General features: G+C 45.7%; 1 protein-coding gene, 1 non-coding gene and 1 pseudogene across 3 annotated transcripts in view; all 3 read left to right on the top strand.

Annotated features, from left to right (window-relative positions):
• The first annotated feature begins 36 nt into the window (after nt 1–36).
• TMOD2 (tropomodulin 2) overlaps nt 37–27,640 on the top strand; it is a 42,542-nt gene continuing 14,938 nt past the window's right edge. Inside the window, exons 1-6 of one of the 2 annotated variants that reach the window (XM_063091193.1) lie at nt 37–162; nt 1,676–1,832; nt 7,935–8,057; nt 10,896–10,982; nt 13,071–13,201; nt 14,898–15,005. In XM_063091193.1, coding sequence (XP_062947263.1) covers nt 37–162; nt 1,676–1,832; nt 7,935–8,057; nt 10,896–10,982; nt 13,071–13,201; nt 14,898–15,005 — 732 coding nt within the window. The remainder of the gene's footprint in view (nt 163–1,675; nt 1,833–7,934; nt 8,058–10,895; nt 10,983–13,070; nt 13,202–14,897; nt 15,006–27,640) is intronic. The other variant, XM_063091194.1, reaches the window with a different exon arrangement.
• Nucleotides 338–445, top strand: LOC134374207 (U6 spliceosomal RNA). Its single transcript, XR_010023080.1, has one exon. It is a non-coding gene; the product is annotated as a U6 spliceosomal RNA (small nuclear RNA).
• LOC134371565 (probable RNA-binding protein 19) lies at nt 16,254–26,763 on the top strand (annotated as a pseudogene).

Here is a 27,640-nt window from a genome sequence, read left to right as displayed (position 1 = left end):
ATGTGCACGGTACATGAGAAAGGTATATAAGAAGCCATGGCACTCCCCTTTCAAAAAGAGCTGGAGAAATACAAGAACATTGATGAAGATGAGCTTCTTGGCAAACTCTCAGAAGAGGAATTGAAACAGTTGGAAAATGTTCTAGATGACCTAGATCCCGAGGTTAGTGACATGGAACTGAAGCAGAGTGGTTAATGATAGTGTGGGATAAATGGCGTGGCTTACTCCAAATGCAAATTCTGTGTTCTTCCCTCATTGGTTTTGGGTCACTTACTTTTACAAATTCATAGCCACTACAGTATGATATGGCAAATATATTTCTCAAAAACCAGGTTAAATGCTCACTTCAGCAGCACACATACTAAAATTGGAGTGATGCAGAGAAGATTTATCATGCCCCCTGCACAAGGATGACAAGTAAATTCCTGAAGCATTAAAAAAAAAAATTGGGGGGGGGGACGCTGGCTGGTTAGCTCAGTTGGTTAGAGCATGGTGTGATAACACCAAAGTCAAGGGTTCCAATCCCTGCACTGGCTAGCCACCAAAAAAAAATTTCTTTTTTTAAACCAGTTTAATGTTAATGGGGAAAATATTTTTCATTGGTTGAAGAAGTACTAGTCTGACTTAGGGAAAAAAGGAAAGAGGAAAGAGAACAAATCTTACCAAGTTTTTTCTATGAGTCATACACTTTGCTGGGCACTGAAGCCCTTGAGGTAAATTGTATTATCCCCAGTTCATAAATGAAGAGACAGACTTGGGGAGGTAATTTACATAAGATCTGCACTAGTAAATGTCAGAGATGGTATTTAAACGAAGTATTTAACCACAAATGCAGATTTTTTAAATCTCATTTCTTTCAAATGCATAAATGACTTGAAATCTTTGCCAATCCCACAACAATGGATAGATTAGAATGACTATAATCATAATACGTCAATTTAAATGACATATGTCAATTTAAATGGCTCCTAATATTTTTATACATTCTTAAAAAGCTAAGTAGCTGGTTATATTGTTTGTTTAACAAGCACTTTCTTCACCCTGATGGTATTGTCTTAAACTTAGAATTGGAAGATCCAAAATAATGGTTTTACTATAAATAAAAATTTAAATAAAATAAAATTACTTATATGATATTCTGATATGACAGATACTTTGGATATTGTATTTTCTTTAAAAAACAAATATTCTGTTTTTATTTTTTAAGCTTAAGGAAGGAGTCTCAAAGCTTAATCAAGACAGTGTTAACATCTACCGTAATATCCACTTACCCATTTGGATGTTTCCGCAGGAGACGGGTTAGTAATAAGAGAGTGTAGCCCATTGGCTCCTTGTTAGAGTCTCCATATTCCTGCCTGGGAGCACCTTGGGTACAAATCTAGCCAAACCTAAGTGGGATCTACAAGGAAAGGAGCCTTTTGCCATCACATTCTGGAAGGCAGCTGCAGAAGACTCAGAGGCTCCTCTAGTCGTCTGTGCTCTGTTTGAGCTCATTGGAAACCCTCTTTGCAGCACAGGGTGTTAGAACAAGTAGGGCCTCAGCAATGACCCACATCTCTGCATAGGTATCCTTCTCCCTGTGTCCCCCACAACAGCAAGTGGGGTCGGGGAGGAGGTAATAGAGTCTCAGTCCAGCAGACATCTTTCCTTCCCGTTCATACTTCTGTCTTGTCAGAGTGCAATGTTGCCAGCTGGATTCCGACAGAAAGACCAGACGCAGAAAGCAGCCACTGGCCCATTTGATCGTGAGCATCTCCTCATGTACCTGGAGAAGGAGGCTTTGGAACAGAAAGACCGGGAGGACTTTGTGCCCTTCACAGGAGAAAAAAAAGGTAAGAACCACAGTCAGCGTGTCTTGGGGATAAAGGTGCTCGTAATGTAAGTCTCAGCGGGTCAAGCAAGGGAACTGACCTGAAAATGGGAAATAAGCCCATGAACTGGATTCGGTATTAAAAAGAATAACTGCTGGTGGGTACATGTTGTTCTACATTTGCCCAAACCCATAGAATATACAGCACCTCATGTGAATCCTTATGTAAACATGGACTTTGGGTGATGATGTGTCAGTGGACGTTTATCAGTCGTAGCAAACATACCACTGGTGTGCGGGATGTTGTTAGTGGGGAACGTTGTATATGCCTGGGAACAGGGCATATATCGGAACTCTCTGTACTTTCCATTTAATTTTGCTGTGGACCTAAAACTGCTCTCAAAAATAAACTTTGTTAATTTAAAAGAAAAAAGAATCATGGCAGAATAGGTGGGCTAATTAAATAAATACTTAGGTTGTAATGGCCCTCAAATAAGTTCTGTGAAAAAAATTCTTGAACCCCAAAGAAAAAGTTTTAAAAATGTGAAGCAGGGCCAGCCCGTGGCTCACTCAAGAGAGTGCGGTGCTGATAACACCAAGGCCCCGGGTTCGGATCCCATATACGGATGGCCGGTTCGCTCACTGGCTGAGCGTGGTGCTGACAACACCAAGTTAAGGGTTAAGATCCCCTTACCGGTCATCTTTTAAAAAAAAAAAAAAAAAATTGTGAAGCAGTGTCATTCCTAAAAAAGGGTTCCATAGACACTGGTGTGTTTCTCTTAGCCCAGTGCTTTACCAACTGCAGAGTGCCCTCAAGGCCTTTCTACTACCTGTCTAGGATGGCTCTAGCCTCACACCCCAACCTTAGGTGCTACAGCTAAAGGCCAGTGCAGTTGATCATCCATTCATCCAGCATTTACTGAGCACCTCCTCTGTGCAGAGCTATGAGCCAGGCACTGGGACCACAGGTGAATAAGACCCTGCCCCGCCCTCAAGGAGCATGTGTTCTAGTGAGAGAAACATGACAGTAGAGCTAGGAAGGCTGTGAGGAGCAAGAGGATGTTTCTCCATGCCAGGACTGAGCTTCAAGCCCAGACAAGGAACCCCTCCTCCTTAGCTCCTGACCCTGTGCCCCACTTTGGAGGGAGAGTGGATATCAATATCCCATCCAGTTTCTTCAGCTATCACAGTGACTTGGGCCCATAGATACTAATGGAATCATTGATAACACCATGGCAACTAAGTCTTTTTAAAATACTAATGAGATCATGTCACTTCTCTGCTGAAGGTCCCGAATTCTTACTTCGGTCTTCAAGGTGGATCTAGCCTGCACCCACCTCTCTGACTGCATCTCTCCTTCCCTTCCTATGCCTCAGCCCTACTGTCTTCATCCACTTCCCCAAATCTGCCAGGGTCTTTTCCCATCTCAGGCTGGTCCCCTCCTAGACTCTTCCTTCTGACCCACATCCCTGTCTTTCACATCCTGTCTCAGCTTAAATGTCAGGGCCCCACGCTTTCCCTGACCTCTCTATCTGAAATAGACCTCTTCTTTCTATCATGACACCTGTCTATTGCTTTCACAGCACTGTGACAGTATTCATCATTTTGTGTATATACTTTGGTTTTTGTACATTTTCCACATCAGATTGAGATCTCTGCAGCAGGACTGGGTCTTTTTAGTATCCTAGCACAGAAACTGGCCCAGGAGGCACTCAATATATGGTTTGAACAAATGCCATCTCTGAGCCCATGCACTGTGGCAGGGGAGCAGGAGCACCTAGCTCCTCACTACACAAGTCGAAGCACTGCCGCCTTCTCTTATGTAACGTCCTGGCTCTCCTCTGTGTTCTGCACATTTGGTGGATCACGTGCCGTTGAGAATGTCACTAAGAAAGTAAAGTTGAACAGTGACGAATTGGGCAAACAACCCAGGATTACTGTGGACATACGGAGCTGTTTCTATGGCAGCATAGTTGCTATTGGACTAATTTCATTGTGAAAAAAATAAATTATAATGTCAAGTCTTCAATAAAATCCCAATTGACGACAAGTATTAGGGTAGTGACAGCATAATAAGGGCAAAGCTGTTGTCTTTTGTTCTCAGAGTAGAGGCCTGAGACTGGCTATGGTACATTATCTCTTGATCCAGATTAACCTACAGATGGTCCGTGGGTGAGTTAGGAGTGCAGGAGCTATGTGAGTAATAAATGGAGATGTAAAGGGGGAATACATTTACACCGTGTAGCTCAGGAGAAGGTTGTGAAGTAGCACAACTAAATTAAAGGAGCAAGTTTTTCAAACCCAGCAGCAGGATCAGAATCAGGAGTATTCAGGGCCCTTGAAAGGACCAGCAGGAGGCTTTGGGAGGTCCTCAGGAGAAAGGCTGCACAACCTCAGTTCTGAATGCTGTGTGCCGTGGTGCTTCTGGTTGCTGAACTAGCTTTAACTCTTTGGTGCAGCTTTTTTCACTTAGAACTTATTGCTTGGTTGGACTTCCAGGGATGGATCTGCATCAGCGATTGTCCTGAATACTGATAGCTGTTGGGCTACCTGTACCTCATGTTTAGCACCAGGAAGGAGGAACTTACAAGTCCTATTGACTCTAGACCCAAGATCATCTGAGTCAGAAAGAAAGTGTTCTAGGCTGCAGATACTGTGAAAATTAGCCCCAGTGTCTGAGATGTTATTGATTGGCTGGGGTTTTTTGTTTTTTGTTTTCATTTTCTATCTTCTGGCCACTGGCCACCCTCCTACTTTTTTTCCCAGTATGTTTTCTTCTTTCTAGGAAGTATGGCAGCTTATGTGATGGCAAGGCAGGAAGTAGGCTGTATGTCAGTGACAGAGACCTTGTTGCCAGGATGCCCCAGACTGACCACAAGTGGTGCCCTTCTTTCCCTTCTTTGAGGTGCCCAGCTCTGACCAGCTCCTGTTTACTTACCCAACCATTTGACAGTATGGTAAAACATCAGGGCATCATATCCCCTATAAACAGGGAAGTCTTCTGGAGAGTTTTCATGAGGGAGAGTTATTGATTTTGGTTTTGACCCTTTCCTTTGCCATGGGAGTGGGATGGGCCAGGCTAGCCAAGGAGACCTGAGTAGAGCTTGGGTCCTAGTTGGCTGAAGGTGGAGCCAGCTGTCTGTTCTATCCAAGGTGACCAAGAGGAGAAGACAGTAGTGGGGTGGGTCTTTAAAGAACTCTAAAGTTCAAAATAAAGGAGATGAGCTTCAAACATCAGGCCCAAGAAGTAAAAGCAGCTCCAAAAAAGAGAGAGAAACCAAAAGTCAAAAGCTGGTAAGAATTGGAAAAGAGCGTGAGTAGGTCTGGGGTGTTGCGACCGAGGCTCTAGAATGTCCTGGGTTTATCTTTGTCAGCTGTTGTGCACATGAGATGTGGTGTGTTGGCCTGGCTGGAAGGGAAGAGCAGGTACTGGGCTGTCCTCCCAGCGATGTGATCCATCAGTCCAGAAGTCTGGGCTGGGGAGGTGAGGGCCTAGATATCAGTATTTTCAGAAGTGAATAGGGGGCTAAATAAATGGAATCTGATACACAGCATGAAGTGGGAGATAGTGGCAGAAAATGAGCCTGTGGGAAGCACAGGGTGCCTGGCTGCTCACAGACCCTCATGATCTCTAAGATAACAACTTGATTTTTTTAAAACTAATTTTATTTTATTATTTTTAATTTTTATTGAATCATAATTGATTATACATATTTTGGGGGCTCAACGTTGACATATGTTGATCAAATCAATATTACTAGCATATATATTGTTACAAATCATACTTATTCTTTATGCCCCTTGTCCAATCTCTCCCTATCCCCTTCTCCTCCTCTCTCCCATCTCTGATAACCCTAGATTTCTTCTCTCCTTCTGAAAGAGTAATGGTTACTCTGTTGATTTGTTGCCTAGATGATCTGTCCGATGCTGAAAGGCGTGACCAGATCCTCCAATATTATCATAGAGCAGCTGTTTCTTCTGTCACTCTGGAATGGACTTTGTGGAGATAGACATCCTCTTCTTTTCTTTGCTTTCTGCTGATGACTCTCCTTGTGTCAGTGCACTCCAGTGGTTGGCGGACCATCTGCATGGTGGTTGTGACATCTAGCCACTTTTGCAGCAGGCATGGTTACTGTGGTGGCTGTGGTGGGCCACCCACATGGAGGTGACGTTTTTGGCATGCTCCTTGGTGCTGATGGTGTGCCTGGTTGTGGGCAGGGGGTCCGGCCCCTGGCTCAGTGCCCTGGACCCCTGGGCAGGCCCCAAGGCACTGGCAGTATGCCTGGGCTGGAACTAATTTTTTGTCCTTTGATTACTTCTAAAATGGGGGTACTTCCTGTGGGGTCCAGTACTTGAGCTGTGCGGTTGAGCTAAATTGCTGTTTTGCTGCTGATTCCCTAGGGAAGGCTTTCTGTGCAGCTCAGGTTTTAGTTGCTAACCTTATAGGTACTTCCAGCTCTCCAGAGACCTAGTGCACCTGGGTTATGTAGAATCTCTGATCTGGGCCTGAGTCTTTTCATCAAAATGCACCCCATGCTATTCTATATCCCTCACCAGTCTCCTTTGAGTGGTCCTGTGCTGATTGGGGGGCAGTTCATCTGTCCTTGCTGTGCCCTAGTGTTCCCTGGGTGGGCCCATCTCTCCCACTGCCAGTGCTGCAAACACTTCCCATGGGACGGGCCATGTTCCAGTCCCTTACAATGACTCACCAGCCTCTGAGTGGCTCCTTCTTTTCAGTTGTTGTGGCTCCTTGCTCCTATGTGGGTCCACGGAAACCCTATTAGTGGTCTTGCTGTCCTGGGGGCCACCAAGGCCCTCTTCTCCCTGCTGCCTCCAAGCAACTTCATCTGAAGGGCACAGCTGTGGCTTTTGCCAGCTTCTGCTCCATGCACTCAGCAGCTCCAGCCTTAAAGGGACCATAGCACGAAATAGAGCAGTTTTTTCTTTCTCTCATCATGGCTTTTCCCACCTTCATGCCTTCTGTAGGTCTCTCCTCTTTCCTTGAATTCTAGCAGCCCCAGCTTGCTGTCGTTGCATTTTTATAGTTGTAAATTGGTTGATTTGTGGGAGAGAGTGATGCTGGGGACTGTCTATTGAGCCATCTTGACCAGAACTAGCAGCAGTGCCAAAAAAATTTTTAAATGATGCATGCTTTGGTGTACTCTAGAGCAGTGGCTGTGTGCCCAGGTTACCAGCTGTAGCATCCTAGGGCTAGTTGTCTTTAGTCCCAGCTGAGGGGGAGAAACTCTGGGTGATCACCTGTTTGTCCCTCAGGAACCCCTGGTGCCATTTGGATGAATCTACCCCCATGTTTGCAGGTCCAAGGCAAGAATGCAAATAGAAGCCCACATGCCTTTTTTTTCCCCCCAAATATTTAAACCTAACAAACCATTGAGATATGTTATGTACTCCTACAAATATACCTAGAAGGCCAGTATCCTTGGACTTCCCAGAACTCTGTGCAGAGATGTCAGTCCGTCCCACACTGCCAGGGCCTCAAGCACACATGTTGGGCACCCCAGCCTTCATATCCAAGCCTCATCTATACTCCCCCATAAACAGCCTCTCCTTGGCCTGGGGGTGCACACCCCAGCAACATGACCTGCCTTCAGGAGAATGGACATGGGACGGGGCTCATGCTGGCCCTGGAAGCAGGCTCCAGGCTCTTTGCATGGGGAATTCCAGGGTCCCAGGCATCTGGAGTGTGATCTAACAGGTGGCCCGTGTTCTGGATGGGAATATCCCTTTGGCCCTAAGGCTACTCCCTCGGTGAGGAGAGGGTGCAGCTGGAGGTAGACTGGAGTCAGAGTGGGGCCCAAGGCCAGGCCCCTCCTGCCCAGGGCTAAGGGCAGGGAGGTAGAAGCTACCATTTCCTTTTGTGTTTAAGGACTGTAGTTGCGGATCTCTGTGTGGCAGAAGCCAAAATTCCTCTTCCAATGTCCCTTCCCTCCAATAGTGGATTAGTGATGTTGGCACCATCCCAGCAATTCACAGATCTCAGTTGTAGAGGAAATGGCTTAATGATGCTGGTCTTAATGGCCAGAACTGCATTCTCTGCTCAGTCCCCTCACCCTACCCTTAAGGCAGTAGCACATAATATTCCTGTTTCTCTTCTGATTTAAAGGGAGAGTCTTCATCCCCAAAGAAAAGCCTGTAGAAACTCGTAAGGAAGAAAAAGTGACCCTTGACCCAGAACTGGAAGAAGCTTTGGCCAGCGCATCTGACACTGAACTCTATGATCTTGCAGGTTAGTCCTCAGCTCCAGGAAGTTTCCTTCCTGGCTATGTGACCTCCAGGTGTGCACTGGTACCCATAGCAGCAGGCTCCGAACTTCCTTGCAGCTATTGATTATTATTGCGATACCAGGTTGATTCTAGCCATTATGTAGCTGTCAGACTTGATGCAGGTGACTTAACCTCTCCGAGAAAATCTTATTTTGCTCCATCTCACTGTAAAATGCCCAAATAATACCCATCCTGCAAAACCCAAGAGTTATTGTGAGAAGCCAAAGAGAATAAACACGAAGTAGTACAGAGAACTTAAAGAATAAATAACAGCCCTTCTGTTTTCCAAGGAGCTTTCACATTTGGTGTTTTATCACATTTTATCATCACAAAATTTCCATGAAATTCTTGCTCTTCCCCACAGTCTCTCTTCCATTTTGATTCACACTCAGAAGTCTGTTAGCTTCCTAGTTTCCTTGATAATAGCAACATGATAATAATAATAATAATAATTACTTTAATTGATTTTGCATGCAGATATGAAAAGCTCAAATAATATAAAAGAATATGTAATGAAGAGTAAGTCTCTCACCCTAGTTACCTAGGTCCTCTCCCATTTCTTGTATAGTCTTCAAGAAAGATTTTCTGCATATAGGGTTATTAGATCACCACAGGATAGAGGTGCTTTAAAAACTAGTCCATAGCTTTCATAGGAATTCTCATTTTTATTCCATCAGAAGACATTTATGATCATAACCTTCCTCCCAGGAGAACCAGCTATGCTTTGTTCTAATACACACCAACCAGCTCAGCTGCATTTTCCTTCCTTCTATGATGACATCAGTGGTCGATATTAGGTTCAAATATTTCAACCTTTCTCGGAGGTCACTGCAGGGGCTAAGGCACCTGCGTCACTGGGTGAGGGCAGGACTTTGCAGCAACTGCTCATCCTAGCCCTGTGGTTGCTGTGGAAGGATACTGTTATGGTGACTGCTCCTCCCAAGGGTTTCTTCATGGTCTCTACTGGAATTGCCCAAAGGGAGATTGCAGAGCTGGACTTGAATTCCCTGAGATGTTTGAAAGAGGAGAAAGGGAAAAACACCGATCCTTTGGAAAATACTAGATCCTGAAATTCATAGACTAAAACCAGGGAGATAATCCAAGTAGAGCACCATCCTTGTTCATCCTTACTCAGCCTCCCTTCCTCATCACATGCTTTCTAGGAACTCAGGAAGAAGACTAGCTGGGGTTGGGTGGCAACATTTTCTTAAGGGTGGATCATTCTGGAAGTTTGAGAGCAGCCCTATGAGTGGATGGGCTGATAACCATTGAGGTTTAGATCAGGAAGAGCAGCAGTGCATTGCCTATGTGATTGTGGCAGACAGACAGCAGAAAGACAGGCAGCTCATCAGGGAATGGCACCTGATCTCCAAGACAGTGCCTCCCACACTGGCCGAATCTCATGGTAACCATCCAGAGTCTAGTCCTCAGCCCTGCTAGTTTAGAGAGTTGGCCTTGTCAGTATACACAGAAGCAGACAGATCGGAGCAGGATGGTGGGTACTGATCCATTAGCCTCATTCACAAGAAACAGGTAAAACAAAAATTAAGACTTAACAGTGGGAGCCAAGTGATAATCAGAAGTTGCTTGGAGAGTATGGAGGCCAGAACAAGAAGATATGTTTCTTGTATGGTCTCAGTGGTCCTACGTTTATCAAATAGGACAGCTTCTCCCTAGAAAATGCCAGAGACACAGTCACAAACTCTTATTTGTTTAACAAGAATTTGTGAAGCACTTAGAACAGTGCCCGACACATAGGAAGTCATTTAATCTTTGTAATAAGAATAATTATTATCCTTGTTCTACAGATGAGAAAACTGAGACTCAGAGGCATTTAGTAATTTCCAAAGTCACACAGTTAGTACATGATAGAGTCAGAATTCAAACTGTGGCTGGCCACTCTGGAGTCCCCCACTCAGCCCCTGCACTTGCTGGCTCTAACCATTTGCCCTTCCTCCTGCTGTGCTGGCCACCTCCCTCCTAAGATGTAGCTTACAGTAGAGCTGATGAGGCTCTCAGCGGTGCTCCTCTGCCACGTGTTGACAGATCTATCTCTTCTGGGATCCTTCTCCAGGTGCCAGTTTCACCTGCAATTTCATTACCAGAGAGAAATCTGTGTGGGCAGTTGCAGTGTCAGCCTGCCCAGCATTCACTTGCCCTCAGTGTTTTTTCCTGTGTACTGTGCTGCCTCCTGGTGCAAGTTCCATGTAATACAGCAGACCAAAAATTTCAATATGCTTAGCTGACCTTTTGTTGCAGGTATCTCTTACTTCCCACCCTGGGTTGTTCTAGCCATGGAAAGGACAATTCCTTTTGCTGCTGAGAGGCAGGAGAGATGGGGAGCCTTACATTGAAAGAGGTCTGCAATCTTTCTGTATTTGCCTCTAGAAAAATATATGCAATAATCTATATAATGTTAGATCTTAAAAATCCTTCAACTCAGTCCCGCCTTCTCATTTTACAGATGAGAAAACTGAAGGGTTTAGTCTACTTAAACTAGGAGGTCTAAGCAGTTTTCAGTAATTTGAGGATGTAACTAAACCATTGTTCCTCAGATCCAAAATGATTCCACACGTTTAGATGTAGAAAGACGTGAAGATTGCTGGAGGTTTGGAAAGAGGGTTTTTAAAATAAGTTTATTTAACATTGTACATATACAACACACTGTTCAAGAAAAGGAGAGTCTGGAAACTTACCTTTATGATATAAAGAATTGTTCTTTGAGGGGCAGATTAACAGTGTGGACATCCTAACACACTTTCCAAACTTAATGCTCATTTGTCAACTGTCTTTGTTTTTAGCCGTCCTTGGAGTACACAATTTGCTCAACAATCCAAAGTTTGATGAAGAAACAGCCAACAGTAAAGGTGGCAAAGGGCCTGTAAGAAGTAAGTTGATGTGGAATCTGTGGTTTTGTGGAGCTTTGGAGCCAGCAGGTACTGCTGGCAGGAAGGAGGCCTGTTGCCTTGTGCAGGCTCTACACTTTGTCATCTCACCAGGGATCACTGAGCAATCACACGAGAGCAGAGCAGCTGATAATGGGAGCTGTAGCTGGCAGTGTAGCTAGTATGAACAGTATGTTTTTCCCAGAACACTCTTTCTTGGTAGGACTGTTCAGTCAGAAGATAAAATTGCTGCTGAAGAGGTTGCATAGTTAGCAAGTTAGTACAGAATGTAAACAGAGTTTCATGTTTGTAGGATGTTTTAATCAACTATAGTAGCTCAAATTAGTGCCCTTTATTCAACTGTCTTTTTGTCTCAATAATGGATGTTTGTCGCTAGAATTTGATACCTATGTCCCCCAGGGAACATGAAAGACACGCTGGCATGGACTTACTGGCACAGAAAGTTCCAGACCACTATCTTCTATGTCAGCATTTTCTGGAGAAGGATACAGTTATATTCTCGTTCACTCATTCATCAGTCATCTACTGATAACTACCTTCTATGTGCCAGGAAAGTTCTAGGCTTAGGTGCAAAGATAACAGATGGTCCCTACCCAAAGGAACTTACCTGTCCAGGGTTGGGATGGACCAGTAGTCAGGTAATTTCAATATAGTGTGATCCAGGTGCTGTGAAAACTCACAGAACATCACATCTTTTCTTAGATTAATTATGTAGTGTTCTCTTTAACGAAGACTTGGGGGAGATGCTTTCTAGTCTCAGTAGCATATTTATGAACTGTCATTTATAGTGGGTAATTAACCATATGATGAACAATATTCCTTTTATTTATTTTTTCTTTCTGGTTTCTTATGCATACAAATGAAAAATGTTCATCCTAAAAAGCTTCAGTATCAGGGTAACATTCTTGACAACATGTTTGCCATTAACAATCTGGTGCATAACCTTCTGAGCTTTTACACATCCACATCCACACAAATACCATTAACTTTTTTTTCAAGTTGTGGTCTCTTATCAGTACCTGTAGGTTTACCTGGTTTAATGAGTAAATAGCACCTTGTTACATGATCATGCTGTAATTTATTTAACCATTTTCACATTGATGGACATTTTGTTTATCATGTTTTGCTGTCACAAATAAAACATCAAGGAACATCCCTGGATATATATCTTTATGTATTCGTGCTATTTGTTCATAGGTTAGACTTCTAGATATAGAACTGCTGTGTCATAGAGTATGCACATTTTAAATTTTGATAGATAATGCCAAATTACTCCCACCGAAAATTCATAAGGATGCTTCTTCCTCCACATTGTTGCCAGGTCTGAATGTTATCTCTTTTTACAATTTTTAGCTAACGAAATGGTGTCTCGCTTTTTTACTTCAGAGTGTAATTACTTTTCATATTTTTGGTTGAGTGACAGATTCTTCTCAGCATATTATTTGTTCGTTTTTAATGGGGTTGTCTCATTCATTTGTAGAAGCTTTGCATATATTGAGATAATAACACTTTGTATGTTACATATATTCCAAACATTTTCTGTTAACTGCTTTTGGGAATTCTTCCATACTTCTTTTCCATCCCTTTCTCTTCCCATATCTCCCTCAAGCTAAAGCTCCAAAATGGAAATCAGAGGATGGTGGGGTATGATCAAGAGGCCAGAGGGGCATTAAGGTTTGAGAAATGAAGAGACTTATTATGGTTTCTTTTTTGCATCTCCAATCCTGTGGTCTGGTTATTATAGTCTAAAGGAAGTCTATATGGAACAGCAATAACTGCCCATGGATATTTTGCGGGGTTGGAGTTTGCTATAGGGCCACCTGCACTTTTGACTCCATGCAGTGTCAGCCACTGAGACTTCTCACTGTGGTTGAGAAACATCAACCTTCCAAACTGTAACTTAGAGATATACCACTTCCATGCTCACTTAGTTGAGAATAAAATTATTATTATTGATATTACAGTGTTATTGGAATCAGAGTATGTGAAAATGACATTTTGGGGAAAGTCATCTCTGGTTTTGATAGGAGATTCCTTGCATTTTCTTTTTAAAATTCAAACTGTGTTTAGATGTGGTCAAAGGCGAGAAGGTCAATCCAATATTTGAGGAACCACCTAATCCCACAAATGTGGAAGTAAGTCTGCAGCAGATGAAAGCCAACGATCCCAGCCTGCAAGAAGTCAACCTCAACAACATTAAGGTATTTCATTATGATTGTGATTTGTCAGTCACTTCATGAGGTTAGAAAACTTACCAAATATGCCAGTTACCCTAATTTGATTATTACATATTGCATGCATGTATGGAAACATATACAATCCCCATAAATATGTACAATTCATGTGCCAATTAAAAATAAATTAATTTTTTTAAAAAGAGGAAAAAATACTTACCAGAGATGACTGCCTGCTTTCACACCTGTTTGCAGTGCTTTGTAGTCACTGATTTGGAGGCAACATATCCTAGTCAAAATAAGAAGTGGGTTTTTAAAAGAAGTGATTTCTAGAATTGTTTGAAAAGAATCACAGGACTTGTGTTTAAAAATAGTATCTTAGTATATATATCTATTGCTGAGTAACAAATTGCTCCAAAATTTAGAGACTTCAAACAATAAACATTTATTATTTCACACAGTTTTTGAGTGTCAGAAATCAGAGGGTGACTTAGCTAGAAGTTGGCTCAGGGTCTCAAGTAGGGTTGCAGTGAAGCTGTCAGCCAGGGCTGCAGTGTCAGGCTTGACGAGGGCAGGGAATCCACTTCGCCTCATCTGGCTATTGGCAAGAGACCTCAATTTCTCACCACGTGGGCCTCTCTGTAGGGTTGCCTGAGTGTCCTCACATCGTGACAGGTGGCTTCTCCAAGAGCAAATGATCCAACAGAAAAAGAGTAAGCAGAAAGCCACAACATCTTTTATGACCTTGTCTCTGAAGTCACACGTTGTCACTTTCACTTTATTTAATTTGGCAATAAGTAATGCTACTCTCAGAGGGTGTGTGTGTGTGTGTGTGTGTGTGTGTGTGTGTGTGTGTGTGTAAACATTGCCAGAGGGGTCTGTTTTGTTCATTCTTATTGGGCCAATTCCTAGCATTTAATAATAATAACTGACTTTTATTGACTACTCACTATGTGCTATATCCTTTGCTAAATACTTGAAATTTATTGTCTCATTTAATCCTTAGAGGGACTTAAAGAGGTTATGTTGCTAAGATCACAGAGCTAGTCTATTGTGTGGTCAGGACTCATGTGCACATCTGGCTGCACCCAATATTACTTCCCTCCCCAGTGGTCAGTGCTGTGCTAAGGTGTCTAGGAGAGGGAGTACAAAGAAAAGTAAGATTCATTCTATCTTTACTCTGAGAAACACTAGACAAATTATATCACATGGTAAGCCCCCAAATGTTACAGAATGGAGAGAAGGAAAATTTAAATACTGTCTAGGAGAGCCAATAAACAAAGGAGGTCTTGAAAGATGAGTAGAAATTAATCAAAGGAAAGAGCAAAAGGAATTTCCAGACAAAGGGAAAAGCATATCTAAAGGCATGGAGGAGAGAAAGACCAGGGTATAGTAAAAGAGGAGCAAGAAGGTCAGTCTGGCTAGAATATAGAAAACAAAAGAAAAAAGAGGGAAGTATGGAAATGTGCATAACTTCTTGTTTAGAGAAGACAGAAAGGTGGGGTCAGAATGTTCCATCGTGTTAGATTTCCTTACTGGACACTAAGGGGCGCCGTTGGCTCAGGATAGCTTGGTTGCTGGAGGACGGGTAATGAACCTCTTTTAGAGGTAACATGTTTTTAGCCATCGAAACGTATATGGTATTTAAAAGTCATGGGTCCTCCACCTGGGGTGGGTGTATCATAGAATGGTTCATTAGCTAGCCATGTCTTCTCTTTCTTAGAACATTCCAATTCCAACTCTGAAGGAATTTGCAAAGGCTCTGGAGACCAACATTCACATAAAGAAGTTCAGCCTGGCTGCAACCCGCAGCAGTGACCCTGTGGCCATTGTGAGTAAAATTCTCAGAAATATAACATGAGGTTATTTAATTCACTAGAGAATCTTTTTAATTTGTTTTATCAATTAACAATTTTTAGGTCTGGTAAATTTATAGTCTACAGAGTTAATAAGCAGAATTATAACGAGACATCAAAACTTCAGAACCCAACTGTCAGGTGCTTTGAATTTACTAGAATTTTTTCAGCACTACACTTTTTAGAGAAAGAAACAGGATAAGTTTGGCATTTAGCTAAATAAATATTTAGGGTTTGTTCTGTGCTTAGTACAAATTTTCTGATACTTTTGCATATACATAACATTTTGTTACGTCATTGGATATTATGATAAAATCCTACAGGAACTCAGCACATGTTAAAAAAAAAAAAAAAGTTCCATTTTCATCTTTGAAATGGATTAATATGTGTAAAAATTACTTTAAATTGAATCTTGAAACACTTTTTGTTTGATACTGTTAACCAGAACATGAAAAAAAAATAGCCAACCAAAAACTGTATTCCTTCTATGGATTTTAGATAACTCAGTCAAATAAGGAAGTCCCTCAACCCAAGTAAATACTACAACCATCACCATCATCATTGTATTCCTCCTTTTAATAATTAATTGTTCCTCCTATTGCTAATTTCTTGAGGAATTAGTAAATGCCAGCTCTGATCTCCGTGCTTTACACACATTGTCTTATCTAATGGTCACTCTAATACTATGAAGTATGTACTATTATTAGTTCCCACATTAACAAATGAGCCAGTTGAGGCTCAGAGAGGTTAAGTAAGTTATCCAAGGCCATATAGCGTGGCAGAGCCACCAGGTCTTTCTGGTTCCACAACCAGGATACTTAACCATCAAGCTATGGTGTATTTACATATAGTACCTTGCTGTCATACATTAGTTAAAATAAGTCATTTATCAGAAGCTTGAGCATCAACCTATGTATGGTTCTATATCATCTAATGTTCAGCTCTTGAGTCAAGCTAGAAAAGCAAAAGTTGTCTTGACTTTGATTTAAAGTGACACGCCTTTTGGAAGATCTAAAATAGCATTTAAAACAGCATGTAACATAGCATTTAATTACATGAAAGTAATGACTACCAATCATGCTGCTGGCACAGAATAGATGTTTAAAAAGTACTTGTTGAATGAATGGGTCAAAGATGGTGGCGCCTTGAGCAGTAGCATGAAAGTTGTTGCTGGAAGACTTTGTCCAGTCATGCTAAAATCAAAACAGTGGGGAGCACGTGCCATGTTGCAACTGATGGTGAAGAACCTCCCGAATGGGATGAAGGAGGAGCGTCTCAGGTGAAAGGACGAGTCGACACCAGTTGACGATCCACCAGAGAGAGCCCGTTTATTAGGCAGCACACACACACATATATAGGGCTTTAAGGGGAAAGCTGATTGGCTTAAAATACAATCCCTACTTAGCATACCGCATGGGGTTTGGGGGGAGCTGATTGGTGTGTAATTCGCACCGGCGGGAAGGAGAATACAGAAGAGAAGGGCAACCAGCGCCATGATGGGGTGTGGCCGAGAAGGGCTTATGTGATCCGGGTGTGATCTCTTGGGGCATTTGGGTCCCTACATTCCTCCCTTTTTCTTGTTTTAGGAAAGGGGACATTGAAGTCATCAAGCTACTTCCGCTGAACTGGGGCGTTGTGGGGGGGGCAAAAGGAGGAAGGTACATAAATACCCATTATGAAACCCCAAAGGAGGGTGGAGAAACAAGTAATTTCAAAAGGGGAAAAGTCCATAAACGTTCCTTGAAGCCACAAGTCGAATATGCACCGGTTCCATTGTTCGTAGTGGAGACTGGAGGGAGCAGCCAGGCATCGGTGGCAAGGGCGTGTAGGAATGCGTTTCCTCTGTAAGGTGGTGTCTCTTCAGCATCGGCTGAGGCGCTCACGAGATGAGGCGGGGGGTTCATCGGTACCTAGAAGCTGGTAGTTTCTAAGCAAAAGCTGGTTAAAGGCCTGATTAGAGATTTTTCCCACTTGGGTTTGAAGAAACCTAATGATACAGGGCAAGAAAAGGCAGGTTATGAGGATAATGATTAGAGGTCCCAAAATGGGCCAAATCCAAGTTAGGATAGGGTTTAAGATAAAAGAAGAAAAGGGGTTAGAACTGGATGTGGTTCGTAGGCTGGAAGCTAAGTCGGTGAGTTTGATGATGTTTGTTTCTATTCATTGATATAATAACAGCATTCTTCCCCAAGGAAGATGCAAGTACCTCCTTTTTCTGCGGTGAGGAGGTCTAGTGCTCTATGGTTTTGGAGGGTGACCTGAGCTAAAGAGATGATCTGTCTCTGTAGAGAGGAAAGAGATTCGGCAGTGGAAGTCAGAGCCCCTTCAAGTTTAGCATTGATGTCTTTGACCACCCATCCTAAGGCTCCTCCCGACAGGCTGGCTCCGATCGCTGATGTTGTTAAGGAAATACCGACCATGATTGGGAGGAAGGCGGCCCTTTTTTGTCTTGAGGGTGGGTGAAGAAGATAGAACAGTTCTGAACTGGTGTACAGAGTGAGTTGAGGGACACTGGTGACAAGAAGGCATGGGACAGTAAGATTAGGCAGGATGGAGGTAGAGAGGGTTCCATTGCACCAGAAGAAAGTGCCTGGTGGGGCGTAGGTGTGGGTATGAATGGTTGTGTTAAGATTACAGTAAGACGGGGGAGAAGTTAGGGAGGAAGAGCTTCCGATGAGACAGTGACGGGGCAACAGAGTATTGTTGTCTTTGTCATCGGGCTCCCAGAGAGGGACGCCCAGAAGGTTAAGGTGTTCTGGTGGTGGGGAGGAGGTAGCATTGAGAGGAAGGGAAGCATTTAAGGGGACGGCTGCCAGGAGCGGTCGCATGAGAGAGGCGCAAAGAAAACAATTTTCAGGAGAGAGAGCCGGCGAGGTGTGGTTGAGAAAGATGAGTGTTTCAGAAATGATTTGTTGCCAGGTGTAAATGGGTGACCCTGGGGACACTTCAAAGAATGGTGTGTTAAGTTCTTCTGCAGTTTGTTACTGGAGTTCTCGGTGGCCGATGGCGGATCCTGAGTGTAAAGCTTCAGCCTAGAAATATGAATCCATGGAGTAACATGATTACCTGGCAGGGCAAGTTTAGCAGCGGTCGGAGTGCAAAGGATGACAGGACATGGGCCTTCCCACTTAGGGGTTAGGGGGGTTTTGGGTTCTGGGGAAGTGTAGAATACTAATTGGCCTGGGCTGAGTGAAAGGTTATTTTTGGAAAGTGATGGATCTGGAAGTAGCCAGCCCTGGTGCTTCCATAATTCGGTGCAAAGGTGGGAGAGCAAAGGTAAAGCCATGGCGGGTGGTATGGGTCCTTCAGTTGCTGTGATCCCCGGGGGTAGGAGGGGCCTACCATACATGACTTCAAAAGGGGAAAGATTGGAGGGCCTCTTTGGGAGAGCTCTGGCCTTGAATAGAGCAAGAGGTAGAAGACGGACCCAATCAAGGTGTAATTCCAGAGATAATTTAGTTAGTATGTCTTTTAAGGTTCTGTTGGTTCTCTCTACCTTTCCAGATGCCTGAGGTCGGTAAGGGCAATGTAGGTGCCAGGGGAGAGAGAGTGACTGGGAGAGTTTTTATACTATCTGGGCGGTAAATTCAGGTCCATTGTCAGATTGAATGAAAGTGGGCATCCCAAATCGTGGGATGATTTGGGAAAGGAGAGTCTGGGCTACGGTGGAGGCCTTTTTATTGGATGTTGGGAATGCCTCCACCCATCCTGAAAAGGTATCAACAAACACCAAGAGGTATTTGAGGCGCCAGACAGAAGGCATGTGTGTAAAATCGACTTGCCAGTCGGCTGCGGGTGTGAGACCTCTGGCCTGGTGGGAGGGGTATGGCCCAGGTTTGAGACGGGTGTTAGGCTTGGTACGCTGGCAGATTGTGCGTGAGGAGGAGATTTTTCATAAGAGAGCTTTGTCAGATGGGGTGATTGAGAAGAAGGCCTGTAAAAACTGAGATAAAGCTTGGAGGCTAGAGTGAAACAGGTCATGGAGCAAGCGAAAGAGAGAGGACTTATCATCATTAGGCGGTTGGGGCTGAGAGGGTGTCTGTGAACCCTGGGGGCCGTAAGGAAGAATGGGAAGTTGGTTTTGTGTCTGTGGGTGCCGTGCTGCAGTGCGTGCGACGAGGTCAGCCTTACAATTCCCACGAGTGATTGGGGAATCGTCCCTCTGGTGGGATCTGCAATGAATGACTCCTAATTTACAAGGTAAATGGGATGCCTCGATTAATATGGAGATTAAAGCTGAGTTGGTGATTGTGTTACCCTTGGTGTTAAGCAGACCACGTTCTTTCCATATGGCGGCATGAGAGAGAAGTATATGAAAGACATATTTGGAGTCCGTGTACAAGTTAAGAGTTTTTCCTTCAGCTAGAATGCAGGCTCGCGTGGCAGCGATAAGTTCAGCCTGCTGGTTGGTAGTACCCCTGGGTAAAGGTTGGGCTTCTATAACCAAATCAAGGGAGACTATGGCATAACCTGCGTAATGAGTGTTTCCTTCCTTGAATGAGGATCCATCCGTGAACCATGCGAGATCAGCATGAGACAGGGGCCCCTCAGTGATGGAAGAGCGGTAAGGTATGAAATTCTGAAGGCTTTCTACGCAGCTGTGCAAAGGCTTGTTGGGGGAATCTGGTATAGGCAGTAGAGTAGCCAGGTTTAGGGGTGGGCAGGTATTGAAGGATAGGGCAGGATTTTCCAGAAACGAGGATAGGAGGGTTAGGATTCTGGAAGGTGGGAGGGATTGGAGAGCCTTATAGGTAAGGAGGTCTTTAAGATGATGTGGTGAGAGAATGGTGAGAGGTGCCCCAAATGTTAATTTGGATGCCTCCTTATGCAGCAACTGCCCCGCTGCTAGGGCTCTTAGACAGGGTGCCCAGCCTTGTACAGTGGGGTCTAACTGTTTTGACAGGTATGCTACAGGGGCAAAGGAGGGTCCATAATTCTGTCCTAGGACGCCTAGAGCTTGTCCCACATTTTCATGAACATAGAGGAAAAAGGGTTTAATTAGATCAGGGAGATGAAGTGCAGGGGCCGTTAGAAGGGCCTGCTGAAGCTTGAGAAAAGGGCACTGAGGTGAGGAGAGTAAAGGTTCTTCAGGAGGACCCTTACTCATATTGTAGAGAGGTCGGGCTAGCAAAGAGAAATTGGGGATCCATGCTCTGAAATATCCGGCTAGACCCAGGAAAGATAGGATTTCTGTTTTGGTTTTGGGGATGGGCAGGTCAATAAGAAGCTGTTTCCTGTCCAGGGTGATTTCCTTCTTTCCCGGGGAGAGGAGAAAACCAAGGTAGGTTACAGACGGCAAGGAGATTTGGGCTTTGGCAGGGGACACTCGATATCCCTTACCCGCTAGGAAGTTAAGCAAATGGGCAGTGTCAGCTTGGGATTGTTCCCATGAAGGACTGCATAGAAGGAGATCGTCCACATATTGTAATAAGGTGGACTCTGGATGGTTTAAGTGAAAAGATTTGAGGTCCTGTGCTCCTGTGCTAGGGTCTGCCCAAAAATATGAGGGCTATCCCGAAATCCCTGTGGCAGGACTGTCCAAGTGAGTTGTTCGGAGTGGCGGGAATGGGGGTCCGTCCATGTGAAGGCAAAAATGTCCTGAGTGCCGGTTTCCAGGGGTATGGAAAAGAAGGCATCCTTTAAGTCCAAAACCGAGAAATGAGTAGAGGTCGCTGGGACCTTGGAAAGAAGAGTGTATGGATTTGATACAAGGGGATGAATGGGAATGACAGCGGCATTAACAAGACGGAGATCTTGGACGAGACGAAAGGAGCCATTAGGTTTTTTTACAGCGAGTATGGGAGTATTGAAAGGGGAGCGAGTGGGACAGAGATACCCCTTTTTTAATAGGTCCTGAATGATGGGACTTAACCCGAGGAGGGCTGCTGTGGTTAATGGATACTGAGCCTGGCAAATATATTTGGAGGGGTCTTTTAGTTTTATGTGTACGGGGGAACACTGGGCCAGAGCGGGGCTGGCAGTGTCCCAAACTGTGGGGTTAACAGGGTGCGTCAGGATGGGTAAGGACTTTTTTGGAGGGGTGGAATTAGTAGGATCTTGGGCTTGAACTAGCACTAGGAGGAAGGAAACGGGGGAAGAGGAAGAGGAAAGGGGCAAGGTAATGGAGACTTGAAGCCGTGATAGAATGTCCCGTCCCAACAAGGGGACGGGGCATTGTGGCACGACTAGAAAGGAATAGGAGAAAACGGATTGAGTGCCTTGAAGGCAGCAGGTTAAAAGAGGGGTTTTTTGGGGAAAGATTTGTTTACCTCCTACCCCGACTATAGGAGAGCTGCTGGAGGTGGTGGGGCCTTTATATTCCCTTAAGACCGAAAAGGTAGCTCCAGTGTCCAGGAGGAAAGATATTGGGTGGCCGTCCACAACCATGGATACCCTGGGCTCCTGCTTTGCTATAGAGATGGTTGGGAAGGGCCCAAGGCTCTGTCGGTCCTCCTCAGCGAGGCCCACCATAGGTGGAGTCCACGGTTCGAGGGACTGTGGGGCAGTTGGTCCCTCACCCCTTCGGGCGAGGGGGCAATCAGATCCCCAATGTCCCTTCTTTTTGCATTTTGGACAAGGAGTGGTGGGGGGCCTGGGGGTGGGGCAAGCCTTTGCCCAATGCCCTTCCTTTCCACATTTAAAGCAGGCTCCAGGTGGAGGCTTAGAGGTGGAGGCTGTGGGAGAGCGCCCAGGGGGTTTGATAAGCTGGGCCAACATCTGGAAGTTGGCGTGGTCGGCCTTTTGTTTTCAACGTTCCTTTTCCTCCTCTCTATTATGAAAGACTTTGAAGGCCACTGACAGGATTTCGGTCTGAGTGGTTGCAGGACCCTGCTCTAATTTTTTAAGTTTAGTTTTAATGTCGTGGTAGGATTGGGCCAGGAAATAGGTCATAAGGACATGCCGGCCGTCTTCTGAGTTGGGGTCTAAGTTAGTGTATTGTTGAAAGGCCTGAGTTAATCTGTTGAGGAACTCGGAGGGAGTTTCCTCCTTTTTTTGGACAATTTCTTGAATTTTTTGGAAATTGACAACCTCGCGAGCCGATTTTTTGAGGCCAATTATTAAGCAAGAGGCAAAACGGTCTCGAGCCTGGATTCCCTGGGCTGTGTTATAATCCCAATTAGGTTCCTGTTCTGGGACTGCTTGGGGGCCTGGCGGGTGATCTGGATTAGTACGATCGGTGTCAGTGGCATGGGTTTGGGCTCTATCCCAGACCCTGCGGTGTTCCTCAGGGAGGAGGGTATTGGCTAGGAGCATGAAGATGTCATGATGTGTGAGGCTGTAGGCCTGCAGGATCCATTGGAATTCTTTAATGTAGTTGGTAGGGTCGGTAGAGAAAGAGCCTATTCTTTTTTCTAATTCTGTAAGGTCAGCTAGGGAAAAGGGAACATGGACCCTAACTACTCCTTCAGCCCCAGCTACCTCACGTAGTGGGGCGATTGTTAAAGGGGCGGGGGGAGGTCCTCAGGAACGGGTGAAATGGGGGCTTAGTGGGTCAGGAGTAGGGGAGGGTAAAGACGGGGGAGTGGATGGCGCAGGAGGTGCAAAAGGTGACGCGGATGACGGGGGAGGAGGAGCCGACGCTGGAGGCACTGGGGGGGAGGAGGTCGGTAAGGTGGGGGTTCATCAGCAGGGTTGAAGGTGGAAGGATCGAGGGGTGACTGTGAAGAGGGTTTATAGGCTAAAAGGACTTGAGAGGGAGCACAGGAGGAGCAGAGGGTGGGGTTCTGAGCCAAGAGGTGAAAAGCCTCGATGTAGGGGATCTCTTTCCATTTTTTTAGGCGCTGGCAGTAGTTAAAGAGGTCGCATAGAATGTTAGGATCTAATGTGTTTAGATAATCAAAACACAGGGGGCCATGTGTTTTGATTATCTAAAGAATAATAAGGCCAATCTTGTGTGCAGAATTTGGTAAGGAGTTTGGGCTCAATATCCGGCCTGAGGGAAAGATTGGTGAGGTTTTTCAGAAGGCATTGAAGTGGAGAGTCCTCTAGGGAGGAGGAGGAAGCGCCCATTCTGGTCTCTTAATGGGAATTTTAGACAGAAATTGGACAGAGATTAGTGATAAGACATATCCTTCGGCCGGTTGGGAAAAGCGGGATCCTAGAGGGCGTCCCCAGTAGGTCACGTTAGTCCCGGCAGGTTCAGGTACGAACCAGGAGGAGAGAAGGGAGGTGTGGGTCGTCACCCAGACCTTCACTTCTCTAGGGCAAAAGCCCAGTGCCTGAAGGAAACCTAGCGCTAGGAATTTCTGGTCGGGTCCCGGACCCGGGAAGTGGAGAGAGACGGAAATTGGAAGAGAGTGGTGGACAAGAGGGTGAAAGAGAGAAGGAGAGAACAGAATGGGGCTTTTAACCTCCAAAAATGAAAGTAAAAGTTTACCGGGGCTTTGGAACCTGTTATAGTTTGGGCTAGACTCCCTGTGGTAGCCTGAAAAGGGCCGGTGCCCTTTAGAAAAGGGGGCTTACCTAATGATGAGCCGGTGGTGAGTGGAAAAAGCCAGCACCGAAAACAATGGACGAGGGTTGACCGTCAATGGTGAGCAGTGGAAGGGAGGCGGTCCTGGTGGGACGGAGTTCCCGAGGGGCGACTTGAGAGGTGCTGCCGCTGTGATCTGAAAAGTGTTACAGCTCAAGGGAGCCCTGAGGGGCGACTCGGAAGGTGCTGTCGCTGCGCTCCGAAAAGTGTCGCCGCTCAAGAGAAACTCCGTCCCGGGTTTCGGCACCAAATGAAAGGACGAGTCGACACCAGTTGATGATCCACCGGAGAGAGCTCGTTTATTAGGCAGCACACACACACATATATATAGGGCTTTAAGGGGAAAGCTGATTGGCTTAAAATACAATCCCTACTTAGCATACCGCATGGGGTTTGGGGGAGCTGATTGGTGTGTAATTCGCACCGGCGGGAAGGAGAATACGGAAGAGAAGGGCAACCAGCGCCATGATGGGGTGTGGCCGAGAAGGGCTTATGTGATCGGGGTGTGATCCCTTGGGGCATTTGGGTCCCTACATCAGGCAGCTGTTCACTGCCTTTGCCACACTGACATACTGCAATCTGAAGTTCACCAAAGAGGGCAGGATAGCAAGTTTGGCTGTTTTGACTTCAAGGAAGAGGCCCAAAGAGCTCAGAAACATTTGAACAAGAGTTTTATTGACACATCCTGGATCATGGTGAAGTTCTGCAAGGCATCTGGGGACCCAACAGAGCCCTGAGCCTGGAGCAAACATACCCAGAAACCAAGCCAGTCCAAGCAGCCTTTAAAAGACTCCATTCCCCTGGAAATTAAGAAAGACGATGAGAAGAAAAAGGTTGCAAGTGAACTGGAGAAGCTGAAGGAAGGTTCTGAGTTGCAGGAGTTCCTGCTGGGTCACCAGAAGTGGAGGCAGACGGCCACACGGGCAAACGACGCCCGGAACAGCAAGCCCCCAAGAGGGAAGAGCGAGCCCCCAACTCTGATTCAGGGCAGGAGAGGGAGGACGGCCGGCCTTGAACAGAAGGCAGCTGTGAAGAAGGAGCTGTTGGGCATGGATTACCTGAAATCCAAGACAGTGAAGGTGGAGTCATCCTCTCCCTCAGAGGAGGAGGAGCGTGAAGATGAAGCAGGTAACTGCGAGGAGGAATGGAGTGAGGCTGAGGAAGAGGATCCTCCGCTGCCCTAGCCCTGCAGGAGAGAGAGCAGGGGGGCAGCCGGGAGCCAGGGGCCCCGTCTGGGAATAAGTGACCACCTGATGCCCGAGACAAGGTAGAGAAACCAGTGAACCAGAAGGAGCCCACCACCCCTCACACTGTGAGGCTGCAGGGAGCCCCATTCAACATCAGGAGAAAAATGTTATTTAATTCCTGGCGCCCCTGAAACCAGTGGCCGTTTGAGTAGTGAGAAGTGCTCATGGGAGCAAAACAGGGTACCTCTTTGTGGATTTCAGCAGTGAAGAGCAAGTGAAGAAGGCTCTGAAATGCGTCGGGGAATACATGGGTGGACGCTGCGTCAAGGTGTTCAGGGAAAAGAACATCCCCATAGTCAAGGGACCCCTGAAGAATAGCACCAAAGCCTGGCAAGGCTGGATGCTCAGGGAGAACAAAGAGGAGGAGGACCTGGCTGGCTCCAGGAGGCTCTTTGTGCAAAACCTGCTCTACACCCGCACCCAGGAGGACCTAGAAAAGCTCTTTTTCAAATACGGTCCCCTGTCTGAGCTCCACTACCCTATCGACAGCCTGACCATGAAACCCAAGGGCTTTGCCTTTGTCACCTTTATGTTCCCGAGCACGCTGTGAAGGCCTACGCAGAAGGAGATGGGCAGGTGTTCCAGGGCAGGATGTTCCACGTGTTACCATCCACTGGAAGAGGAAGCTAGCGAGGACCCCTTTGCTCCACGATTGTCATCTTAAAAAAAGAAGAAGGAGTCCAGGGACAAAGCCAACAGCTCCAGCTCTCACAACTGGAACACACTGTTCATGGAGCTGAATGCCACAACTGATGACATTGCATAGAAGTATGATGCCACCAAGAGTCAAGTGTTTGACTACGAGACCAAGGGCAATGTGACCATTCACGTGGCCCTGGGGGAGACCCAGCTCATCCAAGAAGTGTGGCGCTTCCTCACTGACAATCAGGTTAGTCTGGATGCTTTCGGCCTGGCTGTACGTAGCAGAGCGAAGCAAGACCATGATTCTGGTGAAGAACCTCCCGGCTGGCACCCTGGTGGCCAAGCTGCTGCCTGAGGGTGACGTCACCACCACTGTGGAGTTCCTGAAGCTCCTGGAGGCCTGCAAGGTCTTCAGACATCTGGCCTATTCTAAGTTCCACCGTGTCCCCCTGTATCTGGAGTGGGCTCTAACTGGCATCTTCTCCAGCACAGACCCAAAGGAGAAAGAGCCCCAAGACCCACCAGTGGAAACTGTGGAAAAGGACAAGGCAGAGCCAGAAACCATACAAGACAGTAAGACCCCAGAAGGTGAAAAGCCAACAGGAGGAGCAGACGACTCTTGAGCAAAGATGGAAGAAGAAGAAAAGAAAGAGGAGGAAGAAGACAGCCTTCTAGGGTGTACTCTTTTATCAAAAATTTCAACTTCAACACAGCAGAGGAGACACTGAAGGAAGTGTTTTCCAAAGTGGGAATGGTGAAGAGCTGTTCTGTTTCCAAGAAGAAGAGCAAAGCAGGAGTGCTGCTGTCCGTGGGGTTTGCATTTGTGGAATACAGGAAGCCAGATCAAGCCCAGAAGGCTCTCAAGCAGCTGCAGGGTCACATCGTGGACAACCACAAATGAGAAGTGAGGCTCTCAGAACGAGACACCAAGCTAGCCCTGACATCTGCTTGGAAGAAACAAGTGCCCAGAAAGCAGACGACCTCCAAGATCCTGGAGCAGGACATCCCTTTCCAGGCTGACAGCCAGGAGAGCCAAGAGCCCTTCAGCACCTTCAGGGAGCTGAAGACGGTCCACTTGCCAAAGAAGATGACTGGGACAGGCACACACACAGAGTTTGGCTTTGTGGACTTCCTCACCAAGCAGGCTATGAAGAGAGCTTTCAGCGCCCTGTGTCACAGCACCCACTGTATGGCTGCAGGCTGGTGCTGGAGTGGGCTGACTCCAAGGTGACCTTGCAGGCCCTGAGGTGGAAGATGGCCAAACACTTCCACAAGCCCCTGAAGAAAAAGCAGTCTGTGGTGTTGGACGAGATCCTGGAGCAGCTGAAAGACAGTGAAAACGATAGCAAGGAGCAAATCCTTCAGCTGTGAGGTGGCACTGAGGGGCTGCTGAGCTAAGAGTCCCACTTGCATTTGTCCAAGGGACTCTGCCCAGATTGGGAGTTGGCCTCTGTCCTGAACCATCCTCATCACCCGGGACCACAAGCCCTGGTGTAGTCATCCAGCGAAACCTCCATTGCAAGTCACGAAAAAGCATCAAGCTCCAAGCCTGGACACCAGTCTCCCTGGTTGAGCTGAGCTGTGTTGTTAATGACAGATGTGCTCTGCTCATGTGCTGAGGGTCCTGTGAAATGCATCAAGGTCCTTTCCTCTGCCAGGCAGCATCCCAAGTCTGCTCCAGTTTAAGATGTAGCCTCCCCCATGGGGAGTGCTGTGCCAGCACCAGCCAGAGGACGAGATGGTGGAGTGGAAGGAACAGGAGCTACAGCCCATCTGACCTTGATCCAAACCCAGGTATAGCCATTCCCAGCTGTGTGACCTCAGACCGATGACGTCCCCTCTGAGCCTGTTTTTCTTTCTATAAAATAGGGGTGATATTTGTGCCTACCTCGCTACCTTGGATAGACGGTTCTGTAATTAAATTAGTCAATCCAAGTAAAGCTCAGAGAAAATGCTTATCAAAAAAAAAATTTTTTTTTTAAATGAATGAATGATCATGACCTCCACCCTCTCAGCAATAGAGAGTATTTCCATGGTGATGACAGCAAACTTGAAATAAGCACTCATGTAAAAGAAAGACTAAGCTACAAAAGCAGTGTTTCACCAGCAATTATTACATATCTAAATATATAGGCTGAAAGCAGTTTTGAATTTGAGACCTATCATTAAAATAGAAAAATAGAACTAAACCATTGGTAAGGTGAAATGAGGCAGTTTAAGGATTCTTACCTGTGAATGATTTTGTGTT

The sequence above is a fragment of the Cynocephalus volans genome, chromosome 3, assembly GCF_027409185.1.
Source record: "Cynocephalus volans isolate mCynVol1 chromosome 3, mCynVol1.pri, whole genome shotgun sequence".
In the NCBI taxonomy this organism is placed as follows: domain Eukaryota; kingdom Metazoa; phylum Chordata; class Mammalia; order Dermoptera; family Cynocephalidae; genus Cynocephalus; species Cynocephalus volans.
This window is presented reverse-complemented; position numbering and strand designations above follow the sequence as displayed.